The 17,018-nt window shown below is 52.8% G+C and overlaps 1 protein-coding gene across 13 annotated transcripts in view; it reads left to right on the forward strand.

Moving 5' to 3' along the window:
- Nucleotides 1–17,018, forward strand: part of PRRC2B (proline rich coiled-coil 2B) — an 85,981-nt gene that overhangs the window by 24,238 nt on the left and 44,725 nt on the right. For 12 of the 13 annotated variants that reach the window (XM_059925862.1, XM_059925864.1, XM_059925866.1 and 9 more), the window contains exons 2-8: nucleotides 3,524–3,693; nucleotides 4,495–4,672; nucleotides 7,484–7,586; nucleotides 10,100–10,172; nucleotides 14,025–14,168; nucleotides 16,085–16,326; nucleotides 16,788–16,909. In XM_059925862.1, coding sequence (XP_059781845.1) covers nucleotides 3,579–3,693; nucleotides 4,495–4,672; nucleotides 7,484–7,586; nucleotides 10,100–10,172; nucleotides 14,025–14,168; nucleotides 16,085–16,326; nucleotides 16,788–16,909 — 977 coding nt within the window. In that variant the 5' untranslated portion in view covers nucleotides 3,524–3,578. The remainder of the gene's footprint in view (nucleotides 1–3,523; nucleotides 3,694–4,494; nucleotides 4,673–7,483; nucleotides 7,587–10,099; nucleotides 10,173–14,024; nucleotides 14,169–16,084; nucleotides 16,327–16,787; nucleotides 16,910–17,018) is intronic. The other variant, XM_059925863.1, reaches the window with a different exon arrangement.

Genomic DNA, 17,018 nt, shown 5'->3' on the forward strand with positions numbered 1-17,018 from the left:
TCCGCCTGCCAGTGCAGGGGACATGGGTTCGAGCCCTGGTCCGGGAGGATCCCACATGCCGCAGAGCAACTAAGCCCGTGAGCCACAACTACTGAGCCTGCACTCTGGAGCCCGTGAGCCACAACTACGAGCCCACGTGCCACAACTACTGAAGCCCATGCACCTAGAGCCCGTGCTCTGCAACAAAAGAAGCCACCGCAGTGAGAAGCCCGCGCACCGCAACGAAGAGTAGCCACTGCTCGTTGCAACTAGAGAAAGCCCGTGTGTAGCAGCAGAGACCCAACGCAGCCAAAAATAAATAAATACAATAAATAAATTTTTTTAAAAAATCAAGCATGTTAAGATTTAATGTAGCAATTTGATGGCCTAGAATGTCTGGTGAATAATTTTTATTTCTCTTTGTTGGTTTGGTTTTTAATTTAGTAAAGAACTAGTTATCTGGATTTAAATGAATGATGCGGCATCTGTAGTCCTGCAAGTTGTGTGGCTGGGAAGGGGGCATCACTGGCTTTGTTCAGAGGTGTTTGTAGGTTCAGTGGTCAGGTGAAAGTTGTGGTCAGGGACAGCAGAGATGTAGCTGTGAGTTAGCATTTTCCATCATTGTGCTGAAGTGAGAGATTCTGCAACATGCTTCTTATTAATCGGCTGTGTGACCGTGGGTGAGTCCCATCATCTCTGTAGGCTGGACGTGGGGGTGGAGCTTGTGTCCATTTTATCCTCTGCTGTATCCCAGTCCCAGCTCAGGGCTTGGGCACGTGGCAGTGCCTGCCTAGTAAAAACGTGTTGAATAAACGATTTTAATAGTTTCCTCTTGTCGCTGTGACAAATTACCACAGATCTAGTGGCTGAAAACAGCACAGATGTGTTCTCTCCGAGTTCTGGAGGTCAGAAGTCTGAAATGAATCTTGCTGGGCTGAAATCGCGGCGTCGGCTGGGCTGTGCTCCTTCCGGGGGAGGCTCTGGGGGAGAATCCGTTCCCTGGCCTTTTCCAGCTTCTCCAGGCGGTCTGCATCCCTCTGCTCGTGGCCCTCTTCCAACTTTCAAGAGCACCCCTCCAGCCTGTGCTCCTGTCGTCAGCCGCTTAGAGTCTGACCCTCCTGCCTCCCTCCTGTAAGGACCCTTGTGACTACCTTGAGCCCACCCAGATAATCCAGGATAACCCCCCAGCTCAGTATCCTGAATTTAATCACACCTTTGCCTGAGAAGGGGACATATTCACGGGTTCTGGGAATTAGGACATGAACATTTTTGTTATTCAGCAGGTCACACGAGTTTGTAAAGAGTGCCAGGAGTCCCTCAGTATCCCAGTTATAGCCCAGTGGGAATGGTCTCCTACGGATGAATAAAAGACTCCATGCCTCTGCCGGGGCCCCTCCTTGGACCCCCGCTGGAGCTGTAGGGCCTCTTCAGGGCTGCCCTCTCAGGCTACCCATACATTTCCCACCTGGAGACCTTCAAAAGTGCTTGTTTATTAAGCCTTTTCCTTTTAGACCCAGAGTCAGCAAAGTTTGCAGGCCGCTTGTCCTGTTGCATATTTTTTGTTTCTTTAAAACAAGTATGAAAACTGTAAAAAAAGAAATAATTTTTAGCTTGAGGGCCTTACAAAACAGGCCATTGGCTGGGGCCCTGACTAGTGTTTGCCAGCCCCTGTTTTAGACTGAGCTGTGCAGGCTGGGGCCACGTGTGGCTGTCACCTTGGTGGCAGTCTCAAGGGCTTTTGTTGATAGTGGAATGTGTGCGTGCGCCTGTGTGTTGGGAGGGATTCATGTTCCTACCCCAGTGATCTTTTCTGTTGGTTTGATATGAGAAGTGTCTAAAAATTAGATCTCATCTTGTCTTAATGGAGAATTTCAGGTTGTTTTCCATTTGAAAGCCTATTAATTACTGGTCTGACACAAACACGATCCAGTTCCTTTCCTGGAGGAGGGGCTTACAGCCTAGTCTGGGGGAAGCAGCAGGGGGAGGTTATTACTAGTTCTGACTTTGGCAGAAACTCACTGGATCCAGCTTCGGGGAGGGAGATTTAAAGATAAAGGGGTGTGTCCTGGAACCCTTGGCATCAAAACCCGAATTTGGACCCTTGTGGCTGGTTTCCCTGCCTGTCGTCGCTGTCCCTTGCTCCTGGTACGTGGGGCAGGCACTGGGGAGGGTGGCTGGCGTTGCGCGCCCTGACGTGTGAGCTTGGTGAGCACCTGAGCATCTCTGCTGGTTGGTTTCTTCACGGAGCCCTGTCTCCTGGACGCTGCAGCGTGCTTCGCCTCCTGGGGACTGGGTGCTGCACGGGAGCCTCTCCCTTGGCTGGCTGTAGCTGCACCTGGTAGGTGACCCCCGCCCATCGTATGCAGCTCACGACGCTCACCCCTAGGCATCCGTTGAGGTGCATGAGTGTTTCCGGATACAGATTGCGTGCGTATCTATTCCTGTACCTGGGACAGTGACCAGCGGGTCTTGAGTATCAGGTTTCATGTGAAATGAATGAAAGGATGGATGTACCCAGCTCACTGGATGTGCTCTTCTGGCCAGCGTGGCTTCAGAATAGGATGAAATGACAGACCTTCCTGCTGCAGCTACACCAAGTGCCTGTTATGAGTCATGGCTGTTTTCACAGTTACCTCCGTCTTGTCATTTTACCGACATGCCCAAATTGATGCTTCAGCTTTCTTTTCCATACATTAATTCTAATGGGAGGTAATGGTCACTTGTACAAGTTTTAATTTTCCACGGTCAAGTTTAGAACCAGCGAGGCCAAGAGTGAGGGTGGAACAAAAGGCACTGGAGCTGGCACGTGGTCTCGCTGAGTATTGAAGTGGATGAGCGAGGAAGTGAGTGAGGAACGTGCTCCTGAGGAGCCTGTAGAAAGGGAGAAGGCGGCAGAGGGGAGAAGCTTCTTCCTTGGTCGGTTTTTCAAGATGTTCTCCGAGTGGAGGGCAGGAGTGGACGGTGAAGCCGCGTGGGCTCTGCCCCGGGAGGCCTGCTCTCTGTTTGCCCCGTCTGCACCTCAGAGAGCCCTGCTCTTGTTGCCCGAGCAGGTGTTTCCCTCTGGGTGCTGGTTCTTTAGTTTGAAAGGTACCTGCACCCGGCTGTTCCTGGGTGATTTCCTGACTGTGTGCTTCCCTTTGGTTTGGGTTTGCTTATCCTTGAAATGGACAGTAGACTTCCATAAGGACGACCTTATTTTCGATGTTACGTGGATGTGTTACAAGGGACGAGCATTTGTTTTTCCACCTTGAGGAGCTTTTCTTGACTCAGGGAGAGGACCCAGTGTGTAGCAGTTTACATCTCAGTGTGGTTGGGGAGTGGTAGGTAGAGTTAGCTGATTTTCAGGCAGGGAGAGTTCTTAGCGTTGCTCTTTAGATGTGAGCAAGACCGCCTGTGCGTGCTAAGGGCATCTTTCTAGGGACAGAGTCCAAAGCTTTCTTCAGATCTTCAAGGAGATCCATGATCCCTAAAGGATTCCGTCCACTGGATCAGAGCTTCTGGTGGATTAACACTCTTTTTGTTTTTTTCTTCCCCCACTTCAAAGGCAGATCGGGAGCGGTGCCGAGAAAAATTTCCTTACTAGATGACATTTCATCGCAATGTCCGATCGTTTGGGGCAAATAACCAAGGGCAAGGATGGGAAAAGCAAGTATTCGACTCTCAGCCTGTTTGATAAGTATAAAGGAAAATCAGTAGACTCGATCAGATCCTCAGGTAAGAGGGGGTTGGAGGCCAGTTCCTTATGCTTTCCCTTAAGTGAGAAGCTCCAGGTCAAGGATCAGGAAAACCTAGAGTCCCCTGCCTGGTCAGACAGGAATGGTCCATGCAGACCAGTCTTCTGGGCACGTGGTGGTCATCCTGGAGTTCAGGGGAAACACGTCACCCTCTGCTCCTATTTGATGTCTGATTTCAGAGCCTAGAATATCCTGACTCTGCTGTACTAGGATTATTTCCTCATCTGTCTTATCCTATTGAAGCCATGGATACTTTGAGCCCAATGGGTAGAATGGAATTTAATTTGCATTAGAGTTACCCCTTTGGGTCTCATGGTTCTGATATTCCGGAGCTTGGTGGGGAAAGTTCCTATTGATTCTGTCCACACCCCTTGGGGATTTTACGAATGCCGGGGGCCCTGCTCAGGCTTGGCTTGGGTCTCTGCGAGGCTGTCCCTTCAGTCCTGCTGTCATTCTGTGGGATGGAGGTTTCTAGGCCTGGCCCCTCCCCCACGTCCTAAACGCCCTGAGCCTTATGCCCACGAGTGAGCTGGAAGCCTCCGCACAGACTTCAGCGGCTCCTGTGTCTCTGCAGTCCTCCGTGAGGAGCTTGTAAAAGGACTGACTGCAAGTGACTTCCAAACGCTTTTTGTGTGTTTCCTTGGCGGGTCTGCCCCTTGTTTTTTGTTTGGTTGCCTCTGTCATTATCCCCTAGAGTTTGGAAGAGCAGCTGAATGAACCCGGCGTCTTTCCTTCCATGACTTTCTGTGCAACATCTCTTTCCACCTCTCCCTCCACGCAGTTATTCCTAGACATGGCTTACAGAGTCTCGGGAAAGTTGCCACAGCCCGGCGTATGCCACCGCCTGCAAACCTGCCAAGCTTGAAGTCTGAAAACAAAGGAAACGACCCCAACATCGTTATAGTACCCAAGGACGGAACGGGATGGGGAAACAAGCAGGATCAGCAAGACCCAAAGAGGTGAGAGCAGAGGGGCGGGCAGAGGGGCGGGAGCCGGAGCTTCGTCCATGGCCCGGCACCCTCTCCTCCTGCAGGGGCAGCTCTGGAGAACTGGGCAGGTTCCAAAGGAAGCTTCTTTCACCCCGGCTCCTGCTGCTTCGCGGTTTCTTGCTCCCTGCCTTCATTTTTCCTGGCTCTGGGAGCCGAGGCAACAGTGTTGCTGTGAGCTGCCTTTCCCTGGTGACCGGCGTCCCCTGTGCCTTGTTAAGCAGGGCTCATCTCTCCCAGAGGAGCCGCTGTGGGCGGAGCTGAGCGCCTCACTCTGGTTGGGGTCCCTGGGTGCCGGGCCCCAGGTGGAGGAGGAGGAGCCGTCCCAGCTGTGGGGCAGCAGCGCCCCACACAGGCGCCTGCACGTGCTCCGCAGGACCCAGTTACCGAGGACAGCCCCCCCGCGCCCCCCCCCTCCCCCATCCAGGCACTCGGGGTCAGCCGCAGCCTCCCTGCAGGCCCGCCCCCTGCCAGCACAGCACTTGCGGGGGCCTTGGGAGGCCCGGGGTCTGGCACCGCAGTCATCATTAGAGGGACAGCGCGGCTGTTGTGGCCGCTGTTGTGTGGTGGCGCTGAAAGCACGCGTGTGCCGCCTGAGCCTTCGTTCCTCCTTCCGTGGCCTGTGGCCCGGCTGCGTTCCAGCCAGCGGTAGGGTGTCCAGGAAAGAGGATTGGGGTTTGCGCTGGGAGGGGCTTGGGGAAGGACGGGGCCTCGCTGAGGCTGGCAGGCGGAGCCCTGCTGCTGGGGTTTGCCATGAACACAGAACAGTCCAGCCTCATACCCTTTCTTGCCCTGTCTCCCTTGTGGTCTGGCTGCTGATAGCCAGGACCCAGAAAGTAAAAGTGGCCCAGAGCACAGCCTGCCAACCAGGGTCCTTTTGTCTAATTGGAAGTGGCCAATAGCTTTTGTAAAACTTCTGTAGTTACTTCAGACAGGATGTAGAGAGTGAGCCAATAATTCGGTCAGATGATCAGTAATAACTGAATTTTAAAACATTTCCTAACAGTTGGCTGAGGGATCATCCTGACTGACGGTATAGTGTGACTTCTAGGACTGGACAGGTGTGTGTGAGTTCCAGCCAGGTGTTTATTGGTTTGTGGGACCTGGTTTATTTGACTTCTGAGCGTCATTGTCCTCCTGTGACGTACAAGTCACACCTGGCTCTGGGGGTGGCCACAGGAAAGGGATGAGATGACCCGGGTCACGTACTTAGCACAGGGCCTGGCACAGCGGTGGCACGTGGCGGATGTCCTCGTTCTGCTCAAGTGCAGACGCTGCAGACAGCTCAGCGCAAGCGTTGAAAGGCCTCTGCTACTGAAAGTTCTAGAGAGAGAGGACACAGCCTTGCTCCCTCCTTCTATCCAGTCTTACGCACCAGTGGCATCAAAAGCATCAGGCATCTTCAACGAGGCCAGTGTGCTGCAACATGTTTGCCAGCCGGAGGTGAAGAGTGAGTGTTGCGGGGGGCAGCAGACCCCAGTGCTGCTTCTCTGCTGCCCCTGGGCCACATCCTCACGAGGCTGTCAGGGAGGTGGCCGAGTAGGGAGGCCACACCTGCTGGGACTCAGTGTTTGGAGACCACAGAAGTGACACCACCTGGAAGCGTCTATTTCAGGTGGAAGGTGATGTGAGAGAGGAGGGTCAGTGGCCTTCATTGTGTAATAATCACAGGTGGTGAGTTGCTCGGTTGACTAAGCCTTGGATGTGTGTAGAATTTGGCTTCAGCTGAGCCACCGGCATCGGGCGGATTCTGGCCAGGGGATTGCTGTCCCCCGTGAAGCTCGTCGGGGGGAAGGTTGAACAGAAAGTGACTGGAAGGAAGGCTGTGAGTTGGCAGAAATCTTCCTTCAGAACCTTTTCTTGTTGCTCTCAGAAGATGACTTGTGGGGTATAGATCCACAGATGCACCTTTGCTGGAGGGTAGCTCCACGGTACCTTTTAAACTTTAAAACGTCTTTTGATCCAGCTGTCCCACTTCTAAGAACTTAGACTACTGAATTGCGTACACACAGGTGTGCCAAGATGTGTACACAAAAATGCTCGTTGCAGTTTTATCTGTAATAGAAGAAAAATTGGAGGTTGGCACATTGTGGCCCATCCACCTGTACTGCGTCATTAAAAGAAAGCAGTAGATCCATATGTGTTGTCACGAAAAGATGTCAAGGGCATTGAGTAAAACACGAGTTAACCGGACTGTATGTATGGTGTTACCCTACTTGTGTTACAAAATGTTATGCTAATATACGTAGAAAAATCTGCTTGAGTTTCTCTCTGGAGGATGAGATCGTGACAAATTCTGTGTTACATGTATTTATTTATTTTTACCACGAGCATATGTTTCTTTTATAAGCCAAGAGAAGGTTTTAAAAAAAAAAAATCTGCTCATGCTTCAAAGAGATCAGCCCCTGAGGAGCTGTGAGCTCTTGGTCAGGAGTGAGGGGCGGGAGCTCAGAGCCCATTCCCTGCCCCGACGCAGTCTCCCTCGTGGCACATCCTCCATCACTTCGTTGTTTGCCGTGAGCTTTCAGTCTTTGCAGACAGAAGGCTCTGCGGAAAGGCAGAGGGCTGGCCTGTCCTATCAGGTGTCGGTGAGCAGACCTCACACGTGGTCCAGTTTCTCGTTGTCTTGGCCAGCCTAGGAGTCTGCCGGGGAAGGTATTTTTATTGGCCAGAGGAGGTCTTGCTCCCAGCCAGCGAGCAGCCCTGTCTCTCGGGAATGTGGAGGGACCTTGTGGGCATGGCCGGTGCCTGTCTAATTCCTGTGTGTGTCCTGCCTTTATCTAGTTCCAGTGCGACGGCCTCTCAGCCGCCGGAGTTGCTGCCGCAGCCGGGTTTGCAGAAATCTGTCTCCAATTTGCAGAAACCGACACAGTCCATCAGTCAGGAGGTAGGTGCTGGGGACCCGGTCCCAATGGTTGCCTAGGCGTGGCGCCTCTGAGCTCCCTGGCGCTGGGGACCTATGGGAGCTGTCGCTGAGAAGTGTGGCTCTGCGTGACGTGCTCATTCCAGAGGCAAACCTGACGAGTGGCTCTTGGGAAAGACCCCAGATGCAGAATAGAATATCGACGCCTAACTTGATTCCAGTTGCCTTAGCTTGAGGCGAGTCACTCTGGCAGCTACAGGCTAGATCGGGCCCCTGCAGTGTCTCCCCAGAGGCAAGTGCCATAAGGAGACAGCAGGTGTTAGGCTACAGAAGGTTCGGCGGTCTGGTGAGTTTGGAAAACAGAATGAAGCAAGCTCCTTCACTTGGTTTTCTTAACGTCATACTTTCTCTCGGGGTCTTCGGTATGCTAATGTGTCCTGTGAGTCTCCAAGAAAAGGACATCATGGACAGCGGTCCCGAAATGTATTTGTCCTTGGAAACCTCTTTCATTGAATGTCTCTAGAGACTAGTGTCTCTCAGAACATCCTCTGGGAAATACTGAGCTATAATCCTTTATTTGTCGATGCACTTCATATGCCTCTAAACAGAGAGTCATGATTTAATCAAGAGCTCAGATTGTACTTGGTCCGTTGGTGTCTGTCTGTGGGTTACAGAGGCCAGTATCCGGTAGCTAGAAATCTAGACGAGGTGTCTGAACCTTTTAGAAGACCAGAAGAAACCTGGGCAGATACCTGGCGTTCACTGGCTCCCTTGAAAGAACGACTCAGTTCGCATTGCTGCCTGGGCAGTAGAAGGACTGAGGTGCCGTCCCCACCTGCGGGGAAAGCTTATGGCTTTACCAGACGGACACCCTCCCTACCCAACACTGAACTGTGCTTTGAAATTAAAGGAGAAGCAAGAAGAAATCCACATTCATGCGAGACTGCATGTTCATTGGCCTAAATCCGCTGGGACCTGCTGATCAGTCAGAGCACGTAGTGTGGAGTTCGTGTCTGTTTCCCAGAATTTGAAGCTGAGTGCGATTAAGGAGCCCTGGTTGTTTCTACAGCCCTGGCTCTACGTCAGACTCACCTTCCAAGCTTGTTAGAGACGAACAGGCCTGGGCGGGGCCTGTGTGCGGCTTGGGCACCTGTGGAGCACGGGTGCCGCGGGGACTGCGGTCGGGTCGGGCCCTGTCCTGGAGCTGGCACGCGGGCCCTCCGCCTGGCACTTACTTACCAGCTCTCCTCTCGTGCGGGGACGGTGTGGGGAGGAGACCCCCGGAGGTTCCCAGCTGTGGGGTGAGATTTGCCACAGTGTTAGTAACCCCTTGATGGCCCCTAGGCCTTCTCTTCCGGTTTAGTGCCTTCGGTGGGTGAGGGCGGGGGCCGTCCCTGCGGCTGCAGACCCCAAGCTGTAGGCTGTGGGATGGCAGTGCCCCGGGGCCCCTCTGCTTCCTGCTGGCCTGGAGCCTCGCCCTTCCCTCGGGCTGTTCAACCCCAACAGGGGCTGCCCTGCCCCTGTCACGGTGCTGGCACTTCCCTTGTGTGGTCTGCACGGGGGACCGTGGGCACTCCAGGCCACTCAGGTCAAGCACGCAGGGCGAGTCTGTGATAAATACATGGGTTATTGCACCTGCTCAGCTCTGCATCGAAGGCAGGTGAGACAGCCGTCTGCCTTGAGTGTGTGTAGTGGCAGCGGCAGGGGGAGGATGGGAAGAAGGGGTAACTGTTTACCCGGGATCTAGTCCAGTACGTGATGGAACGTCATGCTGCATCAGCTTGGATTTGTGTATCTTTACCTTCAGTTGTGAAGTAGCATGTTGTTGGGAAGGTAGCTGAGTTCAGTGGTTGGGGACCTGAAGGGGCTTTGGGCACAGCCTGGGGGGGGGGGCAAGTCCTGGTCCCGCCTCCCTAGCTGAGTGTCTAACCCAAGTGACCCTGGTGTGCCTAGCACCATACCTGGCGCGCGGTGAGCTTTCAGCAGAGGTGAGCCGAGCCGGGCAAGCCCAGATCAGTGGAGGCGGAAGGCCTCGCACCTGGGGAGTGGTGCCTTGTGGCACGGCAGTGATTGTGGAAAGTGGTGTGGCCCGGCCAGCGACTCGTCAGGCACGTGAGCTTTCCCGCGCGCGTGTTCTGTTAGCAGCGCCACCCAGTTTTTCAGACACACTAGAATTGGGGTTTGGTCTTGTCCCTGGAGCAAGACAGAGTGGCTCTGTGTGGACATGAGAGGCAGCTTGGCAGCATGTTCCGAGCGCAGCGCTGGCTCTGCCGTGTGACTCTGCTGGCCGCTTGCCCTCCGGCCTGCTCCTCGTCTGTCATGTGGCCGTGGGTCCTGACCCTGGGCTGCTGCCCGAGTGGGAGGCTGCGTGGAAAGCCCGCGTGGTTGGACCTTGCCCGGCTGGTGGTAGTGGGTACATCGGTGTAGGGTCTGGACCTAAGGTGAGGACCCGAGGGCGGGCACCTTGTTCTGACTCGCTCAGGGAGTGGACAGCAGACCGCTGGGCTGGCCTGTTCTCATCGTCTTCCTTCTTCCAGAATACAAATTCAGCGCCAGGTGGACCAAAGTCATGGGCACAGCTGAATGGAAAGCCAGCAGGACACGAAGGTGGTAAGTGTGTGTGTGGCGCTGTGCTGGGCGGGTGGGAGGGATGTGTGCCTTTTCTGGACTGCTCAGTTCTGTCCAGGCAGTCTTGGGCTTGCAGCTTTGTGGACTCTCGTCCCTGAGCGAGTTACTGCCTCTGCCCCGGCGGTGGAAGTGCTGATTCTGCAGAGCACGTCAGCTTTTTGGTTTCATTGAACGTTATTGCTAAGGACAGCCCTCCCGAGGTGTGCGGAGGAGACCCGGCGGCGCTGGGCCTGCGCTCCCTTGTCGGCTGAGCCGCTATTGGAGCGAGTCCCCGGCCCCCGGGGAGGAGGTGTTGCCTACGGGGCGCTGGCTTTGGACCTGGGTTTGTACAGCAGCAGCCCTGGGAACTGCTTGCTTTTGGGCAGTGCCACCAGAGCATGCGGAGGTTGCGTGGTATTTGTTAGCGTTGGCGTCCCGCCTGGCACAGGGGAAGCACTCCGACGGCTGCAGTGGTGCAGCACAGGGACGATGTGGGGTGAGCGGAAGGGGGAAGCACCCCGGGTGTTAAGTGAATGCCGAGCCACAGACTGAAATGGCTCCGAGGCAGGCCCAGAGCAGAGCGGCCCCCGAGCGGCGTGTCTGGGGGGCGCTGGGGCAGAGGGAAGTCTGGCTCCCCTCCAGCATCTGGAGCCCCTTGAGAATGTGGGCCCAGGGTCAGCGGGTGTTCTTGAGAGCAGCCAAAAATCCAGATTTTTCTACATGAACTCTCCTGATTTTCCAGTGTTGGCGTGCGTATTTCTAGCACGCTGGGCGGCGCCCCGAGCTGGATGGAGAGGGACGGTGGTGTGAGTGGCTACACCGCAGTTGCTTTTTCTTCTGTAAACCAGCACGGGCTGCCTTTTTCACCCTTGGCCCCTGTCCCGGCACTGCCCTCTGTCCTCTGCCCTCTGCGTATCCCTGTCAGCCAAGGCCTGGCCAGACTTTACGTTTTATGGCTTAGAGTAGAAAACCAGCTCCGTGCACCGCCTTCCCCACACACCCCTGCCACTCCGGCGCCCGAAGGACGGGCCCTTCTGGCCTCGGGTCGCTGTGCGGTTGAAGGCCACCCCTTCCTCAGCCCGTAGGTGTGCTGGGGTCTTTGGAGCCGCAGCTCGCCTAGAGGAGAAAGGGCAGGGGGAGCTCAGCCGGCTGCCCCAGCCTGGAGGGTGAGGGGGGCCAGGTGGGGCGGGGATGCAACAAGGCACTTCAGACCGGAAGCAAGGTCTTCACAGAGGCGTGATGAAGACGACTCACTAGACTGTTAACAGTGGTTCTTTGCTTTCTAGAGCCTTCATTTCCATAAGGTTGGGATTTCCTTAAGTAAATGGAATACTCATTTTAATTTAACAAGAACTTACAGAGATTAAAAAAAACTAGTGTAAATTGGCACTGCCCGTCACACACCAGCACGGATAGATACCCTTTGACCTGGCGGTTCCACTTGGAGGAAATCACCCTGTAGATGATACTTACAGCTGTGTGAAATGACACGCACAAGATTATTCATTGCAACGTTGTAATAGCAAAAGATTGGACACAGCCCCTTGAAATGTCCGTCAAAGGATGGTACTTTAATGAAACACTACTTGGCTGTAAGGAAAAAAAGCAGTTTTCTACCGCTCTGGCAAGATCTCCAGGACATATTCTTAAGTGAAAAAAAGTGTGGAATAGTACGCAGAGTATATTACGATTTGTGCAAACAACTGGGAAGAGGGAAAGTATGCTTCTAAAAATGTTGTATGCGCATTAAAAAAAAATTTCTGGAAGGAAACATAAGAGGAAGGGAGAGAAGGAATGAAACAGAAGACTACCTGTTTTGTGAGGGTGTTTGAAGTAGGAAGGTGGGGCACGAGGGTAGGAGGTAGGCTTCTGTTTACGCTTTTAAGGCTTTTTACCTTTGAACCTTTTGATTGTATTACCTATCAAAAGAAAACTTGATTTAGAAAATAATCCTAAAACAGTAAAATACTCTGTAAACATGTGATAGCTCGTCTGGGAGATGGCAGAGCCCAGTAGCCCAAGAGGAGAGAACAGACACGTGCCGACCAGGTGGGGCCGGGGCGGGAACCCGGCTTCTGGTTCCCCTCCTACGCCGGGGTCACAAGCCCGCAATGCCACCAGGGCTGTGGGGATTTGGGGGTGTGGCCCGCAAACATTTTCATGACTCTTCGGAACTCAGAAGGGTTCTTCCTGAGTTGACAGACTCTCTCCATGTAGAAGGTGGTCGTTTGGTCTGTTTCACCTGGATCAGGCCCAGGAGGCCTGCTTGTGTGGTTCAGGCAGAGGCCAGAGGCACATGGCTAGTGGGCTGTGCTGCCAGAGCACCACCGGCGGCTCCATCTGGGGCCTCAGAAGAAGCCTCTGATTTCACTGCCTCAGTTTCTCATGGCAGAGAACAGATGGTAGGAGGAATTGGTGGGTGAACATTACAGAGTGTTCAAACCTTAGGAATACGACTACTTTGGTTTGAGATTTTGAGTTCTTCACTTTATCTTTTTCATCTGTGGAGGGTAAGTTTAATTCATGATTAGAATAATACCTTCATGATTGTTGAGGCAGAAAAAAAGTACTAGGCATTTGCTGTTGTTTGTTTTGTTTTCTTTTTTCTTTCGGCTGCTCCGCACGGCATGTGGGATCTTAGTTCCCCGACCAGGGATGGAACCCGCTCCCCCTGCAGTGGAAGCGCGGAGTCTTAACCACTGAACCGCCAGGGAAGTCCCTCTACCGTATTTTTAAAGCATGACTTTTGTATTTCATTCTTGCCAATGACCTTTTAACATAATGAAGCCACTCTGTGAGCAGTCGTGCTCCTTTGCGACACTTGGCGATCGTCTCTCAGGTTAATCATTGGTTGGTAATGTGTCCAGTTATCCCCCCGGCATGCTCATTTGACCCTGGACCTTTTTACTAAGTGGGATGGTGAATGAGTCACCACCTTGTGCATCTGCACTAATCCCCGCTGCATCTTTCCGGCAAAGTCTGCCTGAGTTAGCAGGTCCTCAAATCAGTAATACCTAGGGACAGATTTGGCTGTATTGTCTAGGGATCAAGGCATGTCACAGTTGGACATTTTACTGTGTGATATTGCTGTTACTAAGTTTGTGTGGTGCGGGACATGTGCTTTGTATTCCAGGAGAGGGACCAAATCCCACTCTGGACCCTAAAATGCATCGTTTATTATTATCTATTCATCGAAAAGATGATTGCAGGTTCCCGGTGCTAAGTGCTGTGAGTGATTGGAACAAAGTTAAGAAAAGGCTTCTCTGCAGGAGTTCATAGTGTAGGGGAATGAATGAAAGAACAAAGAAGTTGTTCCCAGATTGCAAGAGTGAAATGTTTGGTCTTGTAGGGCTTGAGGATCTCTGTGGAAAATAGTAAACTGGAGTGGACAAACGAAGAGGCATAAATCTAGGGTGAGGGTGTAAATCTAGGGTGGAGGCGTTGGGGGGGCAGGGCATTACCTCCACCCAAAAACAGTTGGCTTCACTGGGCTGATTTCACCCAAGACCGTGCTTATCCGCCCCCCAGGGCCACCGGAAGGACCTTACTGCCTTCTTCCAGGAGTGGGAGGGAAGGATCTGGGCTGGAACCGCTGCCATACCTTACCCCCTGCCCTTTGTGACCAGCTCCGGCAGGGTGGCTGGCAAGGGGCCTGGTGCGGTCTGCGGGCAGCCTCCCTTTGTCACCCTCAGGGAACCCTAGTGCCACTGCGGGCACAGAAGGCCAGCGCAGACAGCACCCCAGGAAGGAGCTCCCTTCCGGGCAGCGTGGCTGCCAGCGTGTGCCGTTGTTAAAGCAGAGAACTGTGGATGCCGGTCTCACTTGCTCCATACGTCTTTCCAATTCTCTTGACAGGTTTAAGGGCCTCAAGCCGACTGTTATCCTTCTCTCCCGAGGAATTTCCGACGCTGAAAGCAGCTGGAGGGCAGGACAAGGCTGGCAAAGAAAAGGGCGTCTTAGATCTGTCGTATGGGCCAGGACCAAGCCTCCGCCCTCAGAGTAAGTGAACTGCAGCCCCTGTCTGGGCACCCATGGGAACAGCAGAATTTCCCCTTGTCTTTCTGCCCTCTTAGAAGCATGCTGTTTCTCGAGGAGCCAGGTTCCTTGCCTGGAAAGCACGACCGTTGATCCTGTACCTGATCCATGCATCTGCTGGACTTATTCCCTGGGCTGGGCTGGAGGTCACTCCTCCTTTCTTGTCCTTTGGGTCGGGCCAGACCTGTCCGCCTTCCCAGCAGTCATCAGATGTTAGTTCTGCTGTACCTGGGTGGTCACGGCAAGGACAGACGGACCAAGGGTCAATTAACTTGATTCCCGATTCAGGAGCTTGTTTTCTAATCAGTGGTTCCCAAACTTGGCCGAATCCTATCAGAATCACTTGGGGCGTTTGTTAAAAAGTCTTGATTTCCATCCCTCGCCCATCCCCAGCCAAATTAGAATCTGGTTTTTTTAAAAACACGTTCCCCTGGTTGAGTAGCCGGCCCAGCACTAGTTTCCACGACCCCTCATCTGGGGTCTGGCCAAGGGGGTCAGCAGGATTGTGTAGCAATTCTTACTGGTACTATTTTTTTCTTCGTGGCCTTGGGTGGTTAGTATTTAAGGTGTTGTTTAGGAATGGGATTTTCCATCTGTTCTAATCACGGATTCTGAAGTAGCCCTTGGGGCGGGGGGTTGATCAGGTTTTGAAATATGAGAGACTTTTATCTGCTTGTTTTGATTAATCCCCAAGGTATCCCAAAGTGAGAACAGATATCCTATAAATGAAACGATCACTGTGCAACTCTCATAAAACATACTGCCTTTTCAGCAGCCTATGCTGGGTTATTTCGGCTGCTCCAAATATATAATCAAATTCCTTAGGCCAAGAACTTTAACTTTCTGGGATTAATTAAGATGAGCTGCTGTAGGATTATAACAGTTTAGAACTAGAAGAAGCTTCTGGGATCACTTCCATCTCCTCGTTTGAGAAGATGAAGAAGCAGATGGCCTGAGGGGTGACCGGGGCTTGGCCAAGATCACACACGAGGTACCTGAAGAGCTGGGAGCAGTCTCTGGCTTTGTGGCTCCGGTCCTGGGTTCCATTCTCTTAGGGGTCAGGTACTCAGGGACCTTTCGTGTTTCAACTCCTAACTACAAGTTGACTGAAAAGAGGAGTCTTTTTGGCTCAGCTGATTCCTCGTTGGCCTCTTAATTCCGCCAGGCTTTGCTACATTTGCAGTGGAAAGCATCATCTTAAAAAGATGGTCAGAGAGGGTTGGCAGGTTTCAATCTGTGACCTGTGGGAGGGCCCCACAGGCCGCTGCCAGAGCAGGTGGGGCGAGGCCTGGTGGGGAGGGCCCCAGACCCTTCCAGCCCCCCTCTCGGTGGGGAGAGCAGCTCTGCTTCACTTCACAGTTGGGGAGTCTCTGACTAGAGGTGCCAGTGCTGAGTGGAGCTTGAACACGTGTCAGGAACTCTCTCTGGTTCTAAAGTCAAGTCCAGTGCTGAGCACTGTTGAGGTCAGCATGATTGTGGAAGAAATGGGGTCAGTATTTGTGGAAGAGATGACCCAAGGCTGCTTTCACTGGGACCATCTTGGTTTCTTTGGGGTGTTAGGTCTGAGGTGGTGTAGTTTCTGTGAGTCGATGAAGACCACGTCTCGTTTCCACTTGCCTCCTCTCTGAGTGGACCTTATTTTGTGTTTCTCTGACAGTCAGACTCCCTCAGCAAGTTCATATTCATGGCCCAGGCGTCTGCCCCCCACCTTCCCTGACAGATTTGACCAGTCAACCTGATTCTTCACTTTTGTTTTTTTTATTTTTTAATTTTTTAAAATTTTTTGGTGAGTGAGGGGGGTCCCTTGACCTTCAGAACCTCATACAATCCCTCCTCCCCCTCCTCTTTCCTCTCCCCTTTTGCCCCCTTTCAATTTCCAGATGTGACAAGCTGGAGGGAGGGCGGTGGGCGAAACATAATTTCTGCCACGTCTCTGAGCGCCTCCCCAACTGAGCTGGGCAGCAGGAACTCGAGTGCGGGAGACGGAGCCCCCTCCTCGTCATGTACCAGCGATTCTAAGGACCCCTCTCTCCGCCCGGCTCAGCCTGTCCGAAAAGGGGCTTCACAGTTCATGGGGAATGTATACCACCCACCTACATACCATGACATGCTTCCTGCTTTTGTAAGTCTTCGGAGTGTGCATTTTTTTCCCCGTGAGGTCAGATTGTTCATGTCCAGCAGAACCTACTTCACGTGGTTGAATGTCCACCTTGGGTTCTCCCTCCCAGTTTCTTTGCCCTGATACCCTACTTTGGAGGCTTCCATTACTTTTGCATTTTCTCTCCTCCTTTTCAAATCTTAAGGGCCTCTGGCTTCTCTCCCTGGTGATGTGGGTGTTATCTTAGCCTTAGCTCTTTAGAAGAAGGAGAGGCAGGTATGTTCCCCAAGACACAGGTCCCCAGATTTGCGTACTGACAGCAGGAAAGAAATGGGGGAGATGGTGATAGGATTAATTGGGAAACCCCAAGACTTTCCTGTTTCTTTTTCCCATTTTCCATTTTCCAAAACAAATTCTAATGCAGGTGGAACTCAGAATCTGGGTCATTTTACCAGAAAACCCTGTTCATTGATGTTATGTTTCAGATGTGTTCGCCACAGTCATCCGAGAGCCAGAGTGCAGTGGGACGAGGAACTTTTCCCCTTCCCCAGCTCCGTCTTGAACCCCGTGTTCCTTTTAGACAGTTCCAGATGAATGACCAAGACGGGTAAGGCTATTGCATTAGAGTCCCGTATGTAGAAATTAGCCTGGTTGGTGATACTGGACAAGATAGTGGGCTTACATGTGAAAGTGCTTTGTCTTCTGGAGACCTCAGA

Source organism: Balaenoptera ricei, chromosome 6, assembly GCF_028023285.1.
Source record: "Balaenoptera ricei isolate mBalRic1 chromosome 6, mBalRic1.hap2, whole genome shotgun sequence".
NCBI classification, from domain to species: domain Eukaryota; kingdom Metazoa; phylum Chordata; class Mammalia; order Artiodactyla; family Balaenopteridae; genus Balaenoptera; species Balaenoptera ricei.